The 17,719-nt window shown below is 43.8% G+C and overlaps 1 protein-coding gene across 2 annotated transcripts in view; it reads right to left on the bottom strand.

The window, feature by feature from the left end:
* Positions 1 to 17,719, bottom strand: part of OSTF1 (osteoclast stimulating factor 1) — a 58,228-nt gene that overhangs the window by 4,408 nt on the left and 36,101 nt on the right. The window contains exons 4-9 of one of the 2 annotated variants that reach the window (XM_043567132.1): positions 15,218 to 15,281; positions 12,077 to 12,130; positions 9,712 to 9,819; positions 8,721 to 8,770; positions 4,761 to 4,839; positions 2,089 to 2,187 (exon numbers count right to left, since the gene is read on the bottom strand). In XM_043567132.1, coding sequence (XP_043423067.1) covers positions 2,089 to 2,187; positions 4,761 to 4,839; positions 8,721 to 8,770; positions 9,712 to 9,819; positions 12,077 to 12,130; positions 15,218 to 15,281 — 454 coding nt within the window. The remainder of the gene's footprint in view (positions 1 to 2,088; positions 2,188 to 4,760; positions 4,840 to 8,720; positions 8,771 to 9,711; positions 9,820 to 12,076; positions 12,131 to 15,217; positions 15,282 to 17,719) is intronic. The other variant, XM_043567133.1, reaches the window with a different exon arrangement.

Genomic DNA, 17,719 nt, shown 5'->3' with positions numbered 1-17,719 from the left:
CCTACCTCCCAGCCCTGTTCTACAAAGACTGCAGAAGGGTGAGGGAAAAAGAGCAGATGTGCCTTCCCAGCTCTGGGTGCCCAGATGGAGGCTTCTGGGTGCAGCTCTCTGGGGTCTGAGCAAGTGTGGCATTCTCCTTGCCTATCGTGATCAAGCTCATAGTGTACATGGGGCTCTGGTAACCTTCAGCTCCTAAGAAACCTTACTCCTCGCTCAGGACATTCTGAAGGTACCCATAGAACAACAGGAAGTCAGTGGCAGAAAAAGGAAGTTGGGCCATAGTCCTACTTCCTGACCCAACCAAGGCAGCAGGAAGGAAGAGGTCTGTGCCAAGTAAAAGTATCTCTCCTACATGGCTGCATATACACTTCTCAATCAAAATGTAGCTGGGGAGCACCACGCAGCTGGTACATACTTTCCCGCTCACTTAGCAGACCCTCGATCCATCTATGCATGAGTAATTACTTTAAAGAAACACCAGCTCTGCCAGTGAGCATTCACGGCTGACATAATTAAGAAACCCAAGCCGCTTAGTGGTTTACACTACATCTGAACTGAAGTTAAAAGAAGTAAGAAACTGAAACAAAGACATATCTGGAGTAAAGAACAAAAGGAACAGCAGACTCGTGAGGAGGGCTATGACGGGAATTTGGTGATGGGCAAGGAGGATCATTCTGGGAAGCTCCCTTGGCAAGTCATGAAGAAAGGAGGACTGTTTGCTATTTTTGATTAACTAAAGCAGGAAACCAGAGGTCTGACTGTATTTTGTTGCTTCCGCGGGAACAGGGATATGGGACAAGGTAACACCACCTCTTCTCTTAAAACAAAGGGGACTTAAGGAAGAGAGAAGCTTTCCAAGGGTTCCAAAACGAATGGGAATGTGATTCATATAGGAAAACAAATCAGTACCTCACTCCACAAGCCCGGAGGGTGACAACGTCCTCAGATTAAAGTAGAAACAAAAATGTACTCACTCTACACTAGAAATGTCTCAGAAGTTGTTTTGGTGACTCTCCACCAACATGGACCAGGCTAAACTTTAGACTCTAAAAAGCAATACTAAAAAGGGTTGGTACCAATGATGAGTACCAATGCTCACTAAAGACATGAAAAGCGAGTTCTCCATTATACTAGTTCCATTCTAGAAAACAGTGGACAAGATGTATCGATCATTGGCTTATACTCCAAAGTGGTATGAAAGTGCCAAACACGAGATAAAAGTAGAGGAAGGCTTGAGAAGTGAGGGGGGGGGGGAAAAAAGATTGAATGTCCCCTCCAGCCAAAACATCTTGTATTTTTCTTTTTTCTCCCTCGGGGTTCCTCAGGGGCCGGGAGGCTGATGGTGGATGAAAGGGAGAGACAGGAGAGGAAAATGAGAAGGGGGGGTAAGGCACACCGCCCCCCAGCATTTCTTTCAGGGGGAAGCATTCAGTACATTATGTACAGAGAAGTCCAATAAACAGCCAGTCTCTGAATAGTAATCATGAACAATGCAAGTGAGTTTCACACCTTTTCTTTAACACCTTTTCAAAATAACCACAAGGACCTTTCTTTTTTTTTTTCCAACTCCATCTCCCACGCCAATAGATATTTTTATCTCGAAGAATGTATACCTAAACTTTACCTTTAAAAACCACCCCACGGTCTGTAAACAAACATCAAATTGGTTATCAAGACCAGAATAATTCTGATCGTAGTTTACTGATACTCTCGTTTAAAACAGAGATAAAATATAATCATGGAGCTCTTCAGTGCTTAATTGAAAAATAAATATTTAGAGACAACCACTTGTAAAACCATATCCGGAACCATGGTTCTCTGATAAGGGCTCTACTGGAAAGCAAGTGATTACGACCTGATTGCAAGGAACAAAGGAAACACACAAAAAATACTAAAAGGCCAAAGTCTCTTCGATTTGCTTGCATGAAGGCATTCTTCAATGTTGCACGTTCCAAATGAGACCCAGGATATAAAATCTGACTTCAGAACCACGTGAAGAGTTTACCAAGAAAACGTTTCCCCAATTCTAAGATGGTAAATCTTAGTCATGATGGCGTCAGAGGAGAAAGAAGGATCGAAGGCAAATACCTGTTCCCTGTTTCTTTTTCAGGAGAGACGCACAGGCCGCGTTGGTGGCCATGTCCAGGGCCAGCTTCTTCTCGTTGTTTCTCAAGTCTGTTCTTGCACCTTCCCCAACACAAGAAAAGCAAGTCAGGTGTTTTTGAAGAATCTGTAGTAGCGGACTACAGACTCTTCTTCCCACCAAGACGAATCACTTTTGGCCAAACTGACTAGAGAACCATTCTGGCCCTGAAGTTAGCTTTTTCAAAACAGTCAAAGCACGTTTGGCATCTTGAAATCAGGGCGCTTGCTGCTGCGTCCCAAATAATTAGGCACAATTAAAATAGAGCCTTTCCTTTCAAATCCTCAGACTGCTGCATGTGACTTTTCAGGGGGGACTTCACTATCCCCGAGGTACCTCTGGAGTCAGTTGGACTCCAATGTGTCTTGGCACGAGCTTTTGGAGATTAGTTTAACATACCCTTTGCTTCTTGAGAGAAGCCCGTGTGGGTGGTGCCTGCCGGGATTAGTATTTCATATCTGCCAAGTATACTCTTGTGCAAATTAGCAGAAGAGTAACACCATAAAACCTAGAGGCAATCCATTGTTCCCACAGCACATCTTCTGCTTGCGTTTTGTCCGGGTCTTCGTGGTGATAAAAATTACGTCAGAATTCGTGGGTATATTTTCGTTGCCAGAGCTTCACAAATGCAGAAGTGTGCTGAACAAAAGCATACGTCCCGTGTCGTCCCCTGACTAACCCCTCCCTGCCCCATCTTCCAGTTTGTCTGGGGGAAACCATTCCCAGCAAGTGGGTATCAGTCCTCACCTCCCTCAGGTGCAGGAATGCACTCACAGACATCTATGCATATATACGTAAAATCGCACCACATATAACAGTCTGTAACTCGATTTTTTTAACTTAGCAATATATAATGGTACTCATTCCTCAGTAGTACACATAGCTCAATCCATGTAAACATTTGTAAGTATTCAATTTTGTGGGCATTCCAATATTTATTTAATAACTCTCCTCTTCCCCTATCGAGGGACACTTAGGCTGTTCCTTTACCACAAACAATATTGCTGTAAATCTCCTTGAACACCAGCTTTCTGAGGTATGGCTTCCCAGAAGTGATGCTGGGATATAAGGCTATGTATATTTTTAATTCTGCTAGCTACTGTCTGATCGCTGTCCCAGAAGGCTTTACCAATTTATACTTTCTGCCACAGTACAGGAGAGAGCCATTTTGCTTGTAATCTCATCCTCTTCAGGAAACAAAAAAAATAAGTGTAATGAAACTCAAAGGGACAAAAATACTGAGTCAAGAAAGCATGGTTTGTTTAATTAGGAATATGGCGACCGTGTCTAAAAGTCTCTCTCACGAGACTTAGATCTGCCCACAGCTAAGGGTCTATAGAAACCTCATTCGCTCATTGGGCCATGGGGAAAAATTCCGGAGGGTTAAGAGCTCTGTGACTGATCATATCTTACGTTAAATTGCACTTTAGAACCCTTATACATGATTTCTTTCAGGACAGGAAATGTTCAGAGCCAGCAAGGCAAGAGAAGAAACGACCATTTCCTGGGTCCCTCTCAACGAGTGCTACCCAAGAGAAATACGATGTGAGCCACATGTGTCATTTTAAATTTTCTAGTGGCCACATTTTCAAAAGGTGGAAATCGTTTTAATGACATATCTTACTTAACACAGTAGATCCAAAATGTTACCCCTTTATCATATAACTGATATAAAAGTTATTGTGATACTTTGTCTTTTTTTTTCCCCCTAAGTCTTTGAAATTTGATGTGCCTGTTACACTTACAGTACATCTTGGTCCAGACCATGCTCATTTCATGGGCTCAGGGGCCTGTGTGGTTAGTGGCAGCCAGCACAGACAGCCCAGTTCTCAGCATAACCCTTAGGGGGCACCTCATGCTGTCTGATCTTTTGTACCTGAGATGTACATCACCAATGTCCTTTAAATCAGTAACATGTCCTCTCTATATCCCACAACATTGCTGTGAGGATCCCTAACGAACGTGCATCCATAAGACACCTTGGGATTCAAGCATCTTACATTATAGCTTCTGGACCAGGACGCAGGACGGGGAGATATGCCTGGCCCTCTGTAAGGATTAATATTTATGTGACGGATGGATGGATGAATGGATGGATGGATGGTCAGTTCATAATGTCACTGTCCCCTCTTGTATAAAAATAGGGAATCGAGGTATCTTCATCTTCCCTGTACTTGTAGCACCTGCTCAGATCAAAGCAGGACATTACAGCCACAGCATTCTTTATCTGTCAGGACTTTCCTTGTGAACAGAGGCCTCAGCACCTTTCCCCTACAGCTTTCTGAGACAGCATCTTCTCTGCACGGGTGCACATACACACGCCTTTCTCCAAGGACCCTTTAATCCCGCAGAAATATACAATAAACTCCTACGAAAAGTAATATATGTAATTTTAAAGCTTACCAAGCTCTTAACGTAAAACGAAAAATTTAACACGAATCACTACTGTAACTTCGTCTTATTGTAAAAACTCTGTGATACAGACAGAGTAGAGGTTAAAATCCCAGTTTCAAAATATGGAGCCTATGATTCTTCCTACTATTTCAAATAATGTAATTGAACACAGCCTGTTTTTCCAGGGTGAGCAAAGGCCAGACAGATGGGGCACATGCTTTACCTTTTTCCAGAAGCAAGTGGACAATATCTGCATAACCTTTCCAGGCAGCGGCGTGCAAAGCTGTGTCTCCCAACTTGTTCTATGGTGATTTAAAAAGAGAAAGCAGCATTTTAAAAAGAGACGGTGGGTTGAAAACATGCACGAATTCAGGTTTACTCCAAGCAAACTCAAAGTGAGAACAAGTTATAAAGTCATATAAAGTTCCCAAGAGAGAAAGGAGACTCAAGGGATGAGAGAAAAGTCATTTGGGGGAGGGGATGGATGAAAGAGGAGAAACGGACGTGGCAGAGCAGAGGGAAACACCAGGAGGGAGCAAGCAGACCTGCCCCTGCAAACCTCGCAAGAAATCAGGCCCTGGCGATGCCCGGAGACACTGGAACTAGCGTGAGGCACGGGACTGGACACAAGAGTACTGGGTGAAAGTGTTTATAGAAATAATCAGGGCGCCTGGGTGAGTCAGTCGGTTAAGCAACTGACTCTTGATTTTGGCTCAGGTCATGATCTCCTGGTTCGTGCGATCGAGCCCCATGTCGGGCTCGGTGCTGAGAGTGGGGAGCCTGCTTGGGATTCTCTCTCTTCCATCTCTCTCGGCTCTTCCCCAGCTCGCGCACGCGCACTCTCTCTCAAAATAAATAAACATTAAAAAAAAAAAAAGTAATTAGATCACCTTCCTCTCTCCTTGCTGCCAGGTGACCCAGCGCGGATGGCAGGATGACCCTGTTGAAAAATGAACCAGGTAGTTTCCAAGCTCAGGGGACTCGGGTACAAGGGAAGGTGGCAATAAGGCCAGGAACTAAAAGTGGTGGGTGAGCTGAGACACCTACAAATTAAGCAGTAAGACTCCTCTCCCAGCTGCCTTTACCTACCCTGCTGCCCCAGTGTATACAGCCTAGCACCTGCAGGCAGGGAGCTGGAGGACAACCCTCTGGTGGAGGTGAATAGCCCCGCATGTGGAGGGGGAGAGCATACTCATGCTGACATCTGGGGATAACCCAGCACAACAGCCAGGACCTTTCCACCTCACCCTACAGAGAAGCCCACAGCCAGTAAGCCCCATGTGCATGCAGAACTTCCAGTCACCCTTAAACATGACTGGAGACACGAAGATACTAGGTATTTGAGGAAAGCCTCTCATATTTGAGAGAAGATTAAAACAAAATGAATGGATCTCAGAGGGAAAAGACACAGTACAGTGAATGGCAGGAAAGGTTTTAAAAAGCTGTAATTAATATAGTCAAGATACAACATGATATGCAGCATCATGCAACAAGAAAAGAAGCTATTTAAAAGCAATAATCAGCAGGGCACCTGGGTGGCTCAGTCAGTTAAGCGTCTGACTTTGGCTCAAGTTATGACTTGGCCATTCATGAATGTGAGCCCCGCGTCAGGCTCTCTGCTGTCAGTACAGAGCCTGCTTCAGATCCTCTGTCCCCCCACCCGCCAAAAATAAGTAAAAAGAAGAAACATTTAAAAAAGAAAGCAATCATGAGAGTAAAAGAGCTTATAAGTAGACAAAATTCTAAGATGCTGCCCAAGATCCCCGCCCCCTGGGGATCCACCCCCTGTAAAATTCCTCCCCCTCAAGTATGTATGAGACTAATGAATATAATAGGATATCACTCCCATAATGCAGTTTCTAATCAGTTGACATTGAGTTCATCAAAAGAGAGATTATACTGGGTGGGCATGACCAAATCAGACGGGCCCTTTCCCAAAGGTATAGCTTCAGAAACACAATCTCCTAGTGACCTTAAGGAAGAAAGCAAACAGCCATGTTGTGAAATGTCAACGGAGAGGGGTGATCTCTGAAAGCTGAGGTCCAGAGCACTGCAGGTGCAAGAAACTCAATCCCGCCGGCAACCTGAACGAACCTGGAATGAGATCTGAGCTCCAGATGAGAACCTGCTTCTGGCCAATACCGTGACTCTGGCCCGTGAGACCCTGAGCAGAGAGCCCAGCTCTGCCATGCCCAGAATTCTGGCTTACAGAACGTATAAGGTAAATGCGTGTTGTTTTAAGCAGCTAAGCTTGTGGGTTATTTGTCACATAGCAATAGAAAACCTAGGACATTGAGGAATTAAAAAGGTAACCAAAATAAAACATAAAGCTAAGAAAATCTTGGAGTGCCTGGGTGGCTCAGTTGGTTAAGTCTTGATTTCTGCTCCAGTCATGATCTCATGGTTGGTGAGTTCGAGCCCCGAGTAGGGCTCCACGCTGACAGCACAGAGCCTTCTTGGGATTCTCAATCTCTCCCTCTCTCTCTGCCCCTCCCCTGCATACTCTTTCTCAGTTTCTCTCTCTTTCTCTCTCTCTCTCAAAATAAACACATAAACTTTAAAAAAAGGTAAAAAATCTCTGAGAAAAACTAAAATAACTGGAGACTCAACAAGAGGTCCAACCTAACTACTGGTGGGCATTCCAGAACCAAAGAATAAAGACAATGGTCAATAAAAACTAGAAAAGAAACAGTAGACCCTTTCAGGCTGAGAGAGTCCACCACCTTTACTGGGAAGAAACACGCTGAAGCACATTAAATTTTAGAACATCAAGGACAGGGTAATGATTCTAAGCAACAAAAAAGCAGATCACACACAAAAGAATGGGAATCAAAATGGCATCAAACTTCTCAAGAGCAATCCTAAAAACCGAAATACCATAGAGCCTTGCCTGCAAAATTCTGACGAAAATCATTTTCAACCTAGAATTCTGTCAGCCAAATAATCAATCCCTAGGTCCCCTTTCTTAGGAATCTTCAAGGATGTTCTTCAACAAAAGGAGGAAAACACGGAATCCAGAAAAGTGAAGACACACCCCGGGAGAAAGGCAACAGTAAAGAGAAGCTCAGAGCAGAGATCGAGGATGAGGGCTTCGGGAAGCACCATTCCAGGGAGAAAAAAGAAATTATATCAAGAGAACGTTAAACAGTGTGGGAATCTTAATGAGATACAAAAACCAAAAACCAGCGAGGGGCTCCTGGGTGGCTTAATTGGTTAAGTGTCCGACTTAGGTCATGATTTCATGCTACCTGAGTTTGATCCCTGCACTGGGCTCTGCACAGACAGTGTAGAGCCTACTTGGGAGTCTCACTCTCTCCTTTCTCTCTCTGCCCCTCCCTCACTCATGCTTTCTCTCTGTCTCAAGATAAATAAACTGCCAAAAAAAAAAAATATTCTCAGCAAAATAAAAGTCAAGAAGTACAGAAACAAAAGTTATACAAGCAGCGAGCAGTATTTAAATATTTAAATAGCCATAATACTTGTAAGCATCATAGAGTAATATAACCAAAAACTATGATATGATACGTGGGGCAGACCAGAGGAGCAAAGGGTGGGCACTGGCATATCAGAGTTGGGGCAGCTGATAAGCCTCAACCTTCAGATGGGACACTGAAACATTTATGAAGATGATGACTTAGGGGACAGCCCCATAAGCATCTTCCTTAGTAACATGAAGGCAAGAGTTAAGAGCTAACTGTTGAGGGGCGCCTGTGTGGCGCAGTCGGTTAAGCGTCCGGCTTCAGCGAGGTCACAATCTTGCGGTCCGTGAGTTCGAGCCCCGCGTCAGGCTCTGGGCTGATGGCTCAGAGCCTGGAGGCTGTTTCCAATTCTGTGTCTCCCTCTCTCTCTGCCCCTCCCCCATTCATGCTCTGTCTCTCTCTGTCCCAAAAATAAATAAACGTTAAAAAAAAAATAAAATAAAAAAAAAGAGCTAACTGTTGAGAGTGACATATGAGAAGGAACATGGTAGGTGTTTTGGGCTTTATACAATTTGGACTTCGGTACAACGGTACATTTTTAATGATGCACTTCTACTACTTGGATTAAAAACTGTATGAAAGATAATAAATGGGAAAAGGTCCGCTCAAGGCACAAAGATAGGACTTTCCATGCCCATAAGCCACACCACGAGAACAAGGCAGGTGTGTTAAGTGACCACCAACTTCCGCATAAGCGAACTTACCTGTTGGTTCAGCTCAATGTTTGGTTGAGTAAACAGCATCTCCACTATATCTGAAATAGAAAAGGTATTTTTCAAGAGTGCAAAGGAAAAGGCTGACAAGACTAGGCATAATCATTTTAAAAAGAGGATTGAGTCTTTAGAAGAATCTTCAAAAAAATCCTTGCAACAAATTTGTTAAAATTTATGCAAATACAAGACTTAAGAGCCTAAAAAGTAGAATTATCTAAGGAAAAACTGTGTTCCAATAATTTGGCTTTTGCATTTTTCACATGGCAACTATTATAGAAATATCTCTACATTCACTATGACACTTTACAGTCATTTAACGAATCTGCGTTTGTTAGCTAAAATGAGATCGGCTTCTTTTGGGGAAGAGCCACGAACTGTCCTCTGGCTGTGCTGTTTAGTTTGTTGGGTGCTCTTTCTCATTGCTGTCATATTTATTTTGTGTGTGTGTTGTAGGGAGAGGGGGAAAGAGAGTGGATGTGGCAGATTTGGGGTCAGGCTGAAACAGATCTAGAAATTCCATTTGTTGTATTACTGGTTGCAACTGAGAAGGCTGCCCACTCAACCACTAACTGACACAAATGCTGTCCTTCCCCTGAATGTAACAGCATGCATTAAACATTCATGTAAACCATGAAAACATGTCTTGGGAAAAGCTAAGCTAGAGCAGCAGGCAGAGTAGTCACTTCTGCCCCTTTCTTCTGTCAGATTAGATAGTGGGGTTTGTGTTGACATTACTATGGTTTTCCTGTAACCTCTCCAAGCTCAAGAGAGGAAAGGAAGTTCCCACTCTTTCAAGTGAGAGAGGTCCATGCAGTGAGCATCCTACCTACTGTTTTCCAGACCTCCCGGGGCAAGGTTTTGGCCGATCTTCTACAGGATGTGAAAAGCATAATTTTTGTTTCATTTCTGTAAACCCCGCTCCCCCACCTGAAGCACATTTTCAGCAGCATGGACATCGCCGGTAATGAACAGAACATAGTACCTTTGTGGCCCCCGTGGCAGGCCCAGTACAGGGCAGTGCTTCCAGCTTTGTCTAAGCCATTCACACCGACTCGGTTGTCCAAACACTCTCTTAACCAGCTCAAGTTGCCTGAAAAAGTTTTACGTTTATAAAAGCACAAGAAAGAGGGTTTTGTTTTGCTTTGAAATCCATTTCATCCTCCATACATTTCCACCTAGAATGGATTTAGTCAGCAAATCTGAAATTAAGACCTCCTCAGTAATGCATTCATTATGGCACATTTTCACTCCCAACTTATTAATGAAAAGCCTTAACAATTTGCAGGGGGGGGGGGGTGAGGGGAGGTAGAGTAGGAATGGCTTAAGGGACACGAATTATTTGTCACAGTTCTGGGAAGTCCAGAATCAAGGCGCCAGCAGATTCAGTGTCTGGTAAGAGCCTACTTCCTGGTTCATAGACGCTGTCTTTCCACCCCTTCAACAGAAAGAGCAGAGTGAGAGAGCTCTCCTGGGGTCTCTACCAGTTCCCTTCATGAGGGCAGAGCCCTCATAACCTAACCACCTGCCGAAGTCCCTACCTCCAAATACCGCCACATTGGGGTTGAGTTTCGACATGTGAATTTTCAGGGGACACAAACATTCAATTGATGGTGTACATGGGTTGGTACACATACACTAAACAGTGTGTGTGAAACTGATGAAGTAACGAATAAGCTTGATAGATTGTACAACAACAATTTTCAATGGTAGGTTAAGGGGAGGAGTTGCCTACGTGAGTCTACTTATGGTAGTCTTACTCTGTAAAAGCTACCTACATGTAATTTTTCTGCTTCGTGAAATCCTGGAACTTGGGGGAAAAAAACCAGTCAAACCTAAGAACAAGTAGATAATACTCATATTCATATGAAATGCATCTTAAAATCAGTTCTTATGAGAAAATAAGAAAACAAACACTAAATAACCTACTCAAAGTTGCTGCTCTCATATGTTAAAATATAACTATTAATTTAAAATCCTTTGGCTAATGTCCTAAATATCTAACTTACAAATAATTCCCTTTCTTTCTCTTTCTCTTTCTTTCTTTCTTTCTTTCTTTCTTTCTTTCTTTCTTTCTTTCTTTCTTTCTTTTTCCCTTCAAGTTTTTACTTAAATTCCAGTTATTTAGGGGCTCCTGGGTGGCTCAGTCAGTTAAGCATCCAACTCGATTTCGGCTCAGGTCATGATCTCACAGTTTATAAGCTGAAGCCCCACATCAGGCTCTGTGCTGACAGCTCAGAGCCTAGACTCTGCTTCAGATTCTGTGTCTCCCTCGCTCTCTGCCCCTCCCCCTTCATCTTCTTGCTCTCTCTCTTTCTCTCTCTCTCTCTGCACCTCCCCAGCTCATGTACTCTCTCTCTCCTTCTCAAATATAAACATTAAAAAAATTTAAAGAAGAAAACAACAAGATAGAGCCCCCCAAACGAGGCCCACCCCTGTTGCTCTGTCCCTCCCCAACTCCATCCTTACCCCACACACTTGCCCTATACCAATACCCTCCTAAATGCTTTATCCCCAGGAAGCCTCCACCCCACTGCCCTCCAGTGACTCATGCTGGCCTCTACAGCCTGTTTAACTTAAACATAACTCCCACTGCTGTGCTTCTGGCACCATCTTATAATGATCTGTTACACACATCTCTCTCCTGCCGGACTCTGAGCTCTGGGAGTCACAGACCATGCCTTTCACCATACCACTGAGCGCAGGGTACGTAAAGTACTCAGAAGTGTTTGGTGGCTGACATTTTTAATTAAAAATTAAAAATTAAAATCGCAAGGGCACCGGGCTGGCTCAGTTGGTAGAGCACGTGACTCTTGATCTCGGGGTTGTGAGTTGGAGCCCCACATTGGGATGTAGAGATTACTTAAGAAAACTAAAAAAAAAAAAAAAAAAAAAAAATTAAAATCACTTCTCTTTTTAGGGTGATAGTGGAACAGAGACTGCCTCTGGGGGAGGCAGGGGTTAACTGGAACTTTCTCGGATGACAGCAATGTTCTAGCTCTTGATCCGGGTGTTGGTTACATGGGTGTGCACGTTTGTCAAACTGGGGCACCCTGGTGGCTCAGTCGGTTAGGTTAACCCTCCAACTTCGGCTCAGATCATCATCTCATAGGCTGTGAATTCAAGCCTCACGTTGGGCTCTCTGCTCTCAGTGTAGAGCCTGTTTCAGATCCTCTGTCCCCCTCTCTCTGCCCGTTCCCCACTTGAGCTTGCTCTCTCTCTCTCTCTCTCTCTCTCTCTCTCAGAAATAAATCAACATTAAAAAAAAAGTCATCAAACCATATAATTAAGACCTGTGTGTTTTACTGTACACAGCACTGCATATCCCAATGAAAAACAATCACACCTACCTCTTTTCGCAGCTTCGTGCAATGGATTGTCAATGGATTCTGCCTGCTCGGCCACTAGATTGAAAAGAGAAAGTGCAAACCCAACAGTGAGCACACTGCCCAAATGACTCACGGAAGCCACCTGGCAGTCCCCAGCCACGGCCCTCACCACACAGCATCCCTTCCAATGTGGATTGAAAAAGTAGCAGAAAAGCAAACCGATGTTTCCCGCTTTAAAAGAAGCTGAATTATCTGTGAAATGAAAGCAAAGCTAAGCAGTAAGGCAACACCACAGCAATTGAGAGGAAGTATAAACAAAAACAAACACGGCAATTAACTGGAAGCAAAAACAAACAGATCCGTGGCCTGCACACCAGTATACTCAAGGATGCAATAAACGCAGTCACAAACAGGCAAAAGAAAACATCTGATGTTCAATTTTACATTCTGTAAAAACACCCTACTTGACGACGGCTGAAAATAATTGTTTCCCTCGTGTGTGCGCATGTGAGGGGCACGCGGGAGGGGGAAACAGTTTGCCTCCTTTATTTACAGAGGGCAATCGGCACACCTACCTGCCTCTAAGGAAGGTGTGTTCTCAGTTGTCCTGGAAGCAGGAGTATGATCACCTGAAGACTGTGGTTCAAAACAGACTTCAGACCCACCCCCTCCCGCCCTAAAGAGCTGTATGTACCTGGACACTCCCTTGGCCACTGGGGATCCAAAGCAACAGAAGAACTACATGCTCAGTGTCTATGCCTGGCTGAAGTGGAGTGCATGGTGGAGGGAGACTGGGGATTTCAAAGGTTAGAAGAATGTAGAACTGCTTCTTTTTTTTTTTTTTTAACATTCATTTTTGAGAGACAGAGCATGAGTCGGGGATGCGCAGAGAGGGAGGGAGACACAGAATCCGAAGCAGGCTCCAGGCTCCGAGCTGTCAGCACACAGCCCGACGCGGGGCTCGAACCCACACACCACAAGATCATGACCTGAGGTGAAGTCGGACGCTTTACCGACTGAGCCACTCAGACGCCCCACAAGTCTTTTTTAACCCAGAACGGTATCGCCTTTAAATTTTTTTGGGGCGCCTGGGTGGCGCAGTCGGTTAAGCGTCCGACTTCAGCCAGGTCACGATCTCGCGTTCCGTGAGTTCGAGCCCGGCGTCAGGCCCTGGGCTGATGGCTCAGAGCCTGGAGCCTGTTTCTGATTCTGTGTCTCCCTCTCTCTCTGCCCCTCCCCCGTTCATGCTCTGTCTCTCTCTGTCCCAAAAATAAATAAAACGTTGAAAAAAAAATTTAAAAAAATAAATTTTTTTTTAACGTTTATTTATTATTGAGAAACAGAGAGAGACAGAGCATGAGCATGGGAGGGGCAGAGAGAGGGGGAGACACAGAATCCAAAGCAGGCTCCAGGCTCCAGGCTCCAAGCTGTCAGCACTGAGCCTGACACAGGGCTTGAACTCATGAACCGCAAGATCATGACCTGAGCCGAAGTCAGACGCTTAACTAACTGAGCCACTCAGGTATCCCCTTTAGACCAGGGCAAGTGGGGTCCCTGTGTTGGGCCCCAAACCTTAGCTCTCACTTCCCCTCCCCTTCCCCTCCCCTTCCCCTCGTCCCCTCCTGGCTCCCCTGGCGTTGCAGTGCCTTCCTTGAAATTTTCAGTCTTCTGCCAGTGCTTAGAACTGGTGCCTGATGCCAGCCCCACTGGTCTAGGGACTCATCGAATGCTGAAGTCAAAGGAATCTTGGGAAGTGATTTAAATCAAACCTCTCATTATACAGTCCCGGGGACAGCAGTTAAGTGCCTTCACCAAAGCCCCTTGTTATTAAGAAGTGGAAGAAAAAGGATTAAAATCCTGTTTGCCAATCCTGTGCTCTTTTTACTTTACTTTGCTGTTTTCTACATAAGTACTTTTGTCTGTTTGTCCCTCTCCCAACTAGAAGTGGCTTTGATGACGGGGCATGAGGCAGGCTAAGGGGCAAAGCACAAGCTAGCAACCCCCACCCCCACCCCAGCTGAGATTGTGTGATGTTCCTTGGACACTCCCAGCTACCCAAGAACAAAGGAAAGGGGTTTAAGTGCTTGCCATGGTGACATGGGAAACTAAGGTAAATTGAATTCCCTTACTGACAAGTCCTTGAGACCGAGAGTGACCTCCCTCTAGGAGCTCAGCTGCCTTGATGATGACACTTTGGTAGGAGCAAAAGAGAACCTCAGCTGAACATTGTCCCAACCTCGAGGATCCTGTAAGTCCTTTATCTCAACTGCCCGAGGATATATGCTGGCAATCATGCTCCAAGTTTATGGCCCCCAATAGGCACCTGAAGGGACTCATGTCTGAGGTTTTATTAAACAGTGATAAACGGTGTTTCCCTGGCAACAGCTAGTCCCTCAAGGTCCTAGAAACGTTGCTTCCAGAATTCCTTAGAGACTTACTCTATCCCTGACCCCGTCCCAACCTGGTATATAAGGAGTTACCCGTCACAACCCTAGCACAGCTCTTCCTGCCCATGGGACCTGTCCCCATGCTTTAATAAAATCACCATTTTTGCACCAAAGACGTCTTCAAGAATTCTTTCTTGGCCATCGGTTCCGGACCCCACAAACCCCCCCATCACCCCAAAACGTCATTAGCTTCGTGGCAGGGGCCACATCTCACTACTCAAGCCCCTCCAACTGCCTTGATACCTGATAATGAACATAACTGCCCCACACGTGAATTAACAAGGCAGGGTCACTTCATCCCAAAAGAAAAGGCTAGGCTAAGAAACAAATCTGTGAGATGTAGTTTAACAGCAATAAATAAATAAATTAAAGAAATAAAGAAATCTAAATAAATAAATAAGCAAAAAGAAAGAAAGAAGAAAATTTTCTAAGAGTTGAATAAGGGAGAGCCACAAGCATTTCTTTCTTTGGAAACCTTGGGTTCTATCAAGAGTGCTACAATGCATTTTCTTAAGCCAAAGAATCACGTTCAAGTACCTCCAGTGTGCATTACCATTTAATTGACAAGAGGTTCACGGAGTAGAAAACATCCTACGTTGGCAATGACTCCACCGATTTTGCAGCCACAGCAGCAAGCAGAAAGCCCCAGGAACCCTCTAGAGAACTGAACGTGCAAAGAGCATACCCAAAGCAAAACCACCACAGCCCTGCTTACCATAGTTGCTTGGGATTAGTCCAGTCTTGCCTTTGGAGGTGCCTTTCCACCAATTGGTATCACTCTAGTGAAAGAAGAGTTCAATTAAGTGGCACCAAATCCAGTTTACAGTCAATCACTTTTAAAACTGTTTGGCTCACAGAGTGCGCCTGCTCTACAAAATGTCCATCAGTCCTGATCACACTGACCAAGCTTCCTCACCCCTACTTATGGATGTCCATTCCCCTTATCATTAAAGTACAAATATACACACATAAGCCTGCAACAAACACAATACACTTCATCGCAGAGCCTCAACAATCACACAAATCAGAGAGTATATGGAAGAGAAGAACACAATTACATTTAGTTTAAACTAGCCATAGAATTTTTTTGTCCAGAGTCTAGTTTCTCCAAGCTTCATGATTTTTTTTTTTTCTAAAGATCACTTTATTTCACCTTTCTTTTTTGGGAAACTTTATTTTGGAAAAACGCACACCTATAAAAAGTAAAAAGAACAGTATAATACGCTTACATACACTCATCTCCCAACTGCATAAATTATTTCCTCGTGGCAAATATCATTCCATATATTTCCACCACAACTTCCCTCTCCTTCAGATTATTTTGAAGCAAACTGTAGACATTATATCTGTACATATTTCAGTACATATTCCTCAAAGATAAGGATTTTTTTTCCAAAGACATTACGACAGCTTAAAATTTATTTCAATAATTTCTTACTACCATCAAATATCTAGATCAAGGTCCAAATTTTCCAGTTTGGAATCCAGTTTTTCACAATTGGGAATCCAAATAAGGGCCATACAGTACGACTGATTGATTTGCCTCTTTTCTTTTAGTCTCCTCCAAGTGTTAAAACAAATTTTTTAAAAAATTTTTTTAACGTTTATTTATTTTTGAAAGACAGAGAGCATGAGCAGAGGAGGAGCAGAGAAAGAGGGAGCAGGATCTGAAGCAGGCTCCAGGCTCTGAGCTGTCAGCACAGACCCAGATGTGGGGCTTGAACTCATGGACCAAGAGATCATGACCTGAGCCAGTCGGACGCTTAACCAACTGAGCCACCCAGGTGCCCCTCCCTCCATTTTTTTTTTCACTTCTTCATAATACACTTGTTGAAGAAGTCAGAAACCAGTTTATTTGTTCTGCTGAGTTTCAAACAGTCTAGATTTTACCTATCGCATCCCTGTGTTATCAAAAATGTGTTCTTCTGTTCCCCATATTGCCTAGAAATCGGTCATTAGTTCTAAAGGCTTAATTAGATTTAGATTCAGTTTTTTGGGCAAGACTATCTCATAGGTACTATTGATGTCTTCCACCAGGAGACAAATAATATCTGGTGGTCTCTCTTTTTGTAATGTTAGTTAGCTGCTGGTATACATTAGCTGGATTCATTATTTCCTAGGGGTTGCAAAACCGTGACATTCTATCATGCCTTTTTCATTTGAACAGTTAGGCTATCAGGGTGCCTGGGTGGCTCAGTCAGTTACGTGCCTGACTTCAGCTCAGGTCACAATCTCATGGTTCCTGGGCTCGAGGCCCGCATCAGGCTCTGTGCTGACAGCTCAGAGCCTGGAGACTGTTTCAGATTCTGTGTCTCCCTCTCTCTCTGCCCTTCCCATGCTCATGCTCTCTCTCTCTGTCTCTCAAAAATGAATAGATGTTAAAAAATAAAATAAGATTTAAAAAAATAAACAATTAGAATCTCTCTTTAAAGAAAAATTTTCCCTCATCAACTTTCAGGTTACACAGAGACAAAGTTCACAGAGAAAAGGCAGATCAATGCTAATTATTTTCCTTAACTGAAGTTGTCAGAAGACAAAGTTGGTTCCCTAGCATCCCCTCGGGGTGAAGAATTATGATGATGAGATTTTTGAAGTATCATTAGGAGCTTGTGAATTTAAACATCACAAATGCGTTTCAATTCTTGGGGACTGTTGCCCTGGTTGACTGCTCAAATTGTCCCACCTTTGACTAGGGACACCCTCTTCAACTTAGTTCCTGTCTTTCTAGGAACTAGAAAGTTCTGTCTTTGGAGGCTTCCTGGCTTCCTAATAACGCAGAGTTCTGGGATTATCTTGTACCTCTGCTGCCCCCAACCTGGTAATAGCTATTTCGCAAAAGAGCCTTGTTCCTTTTCCTTTGAATGCAAATAACACATTATTATTGGGTTGGTCTTTTTTTTTTTTTTTCTGGGCCTTTTCAAAGGACAGAGCGGGACATATTTTTTATTTTATTTTAGATAAAATACAACATGCTTGCAATACAAATGCAGAGCTACGGGATTTTTACTTAACCTCGTTGATCTTTCATGTGTGTATCTTTTGTTGCAGGCTGAAAAATCCCAATTTTCAGTGTCACAGACCTAACGACTCATTTGCTCTAAACCACAATGTACGTGCAGTGATCTCAGAACAGCAATGCCACCGCTTCTGCAACAAGATCAGGACTGAAAACAGTTTACAACTGTTTTTTCTTGCCGGTCCTTTTTGTCCTTCCCGG

This window comes from Prionailurus bengalensis, chromosome D4 (assembly GCF_016509475.1).
Source record: "Prionailurus bengalensis isolate Pbe53 chromosome D4, Fcat_Pben_1.1_paternal_pri, whole genome shotgun sequence".
Taxonomy (NCBI): Eukaryota; Metazoa; Chordata; class Mammalia; order Carnivora; family Felidae; genus Prionailurus; species Prionailurus bengalensis.
Note: the sequence above shows the minus strand (reverse complement) of the source record. Positions and strands in the feature narration are given on the sequence as shown.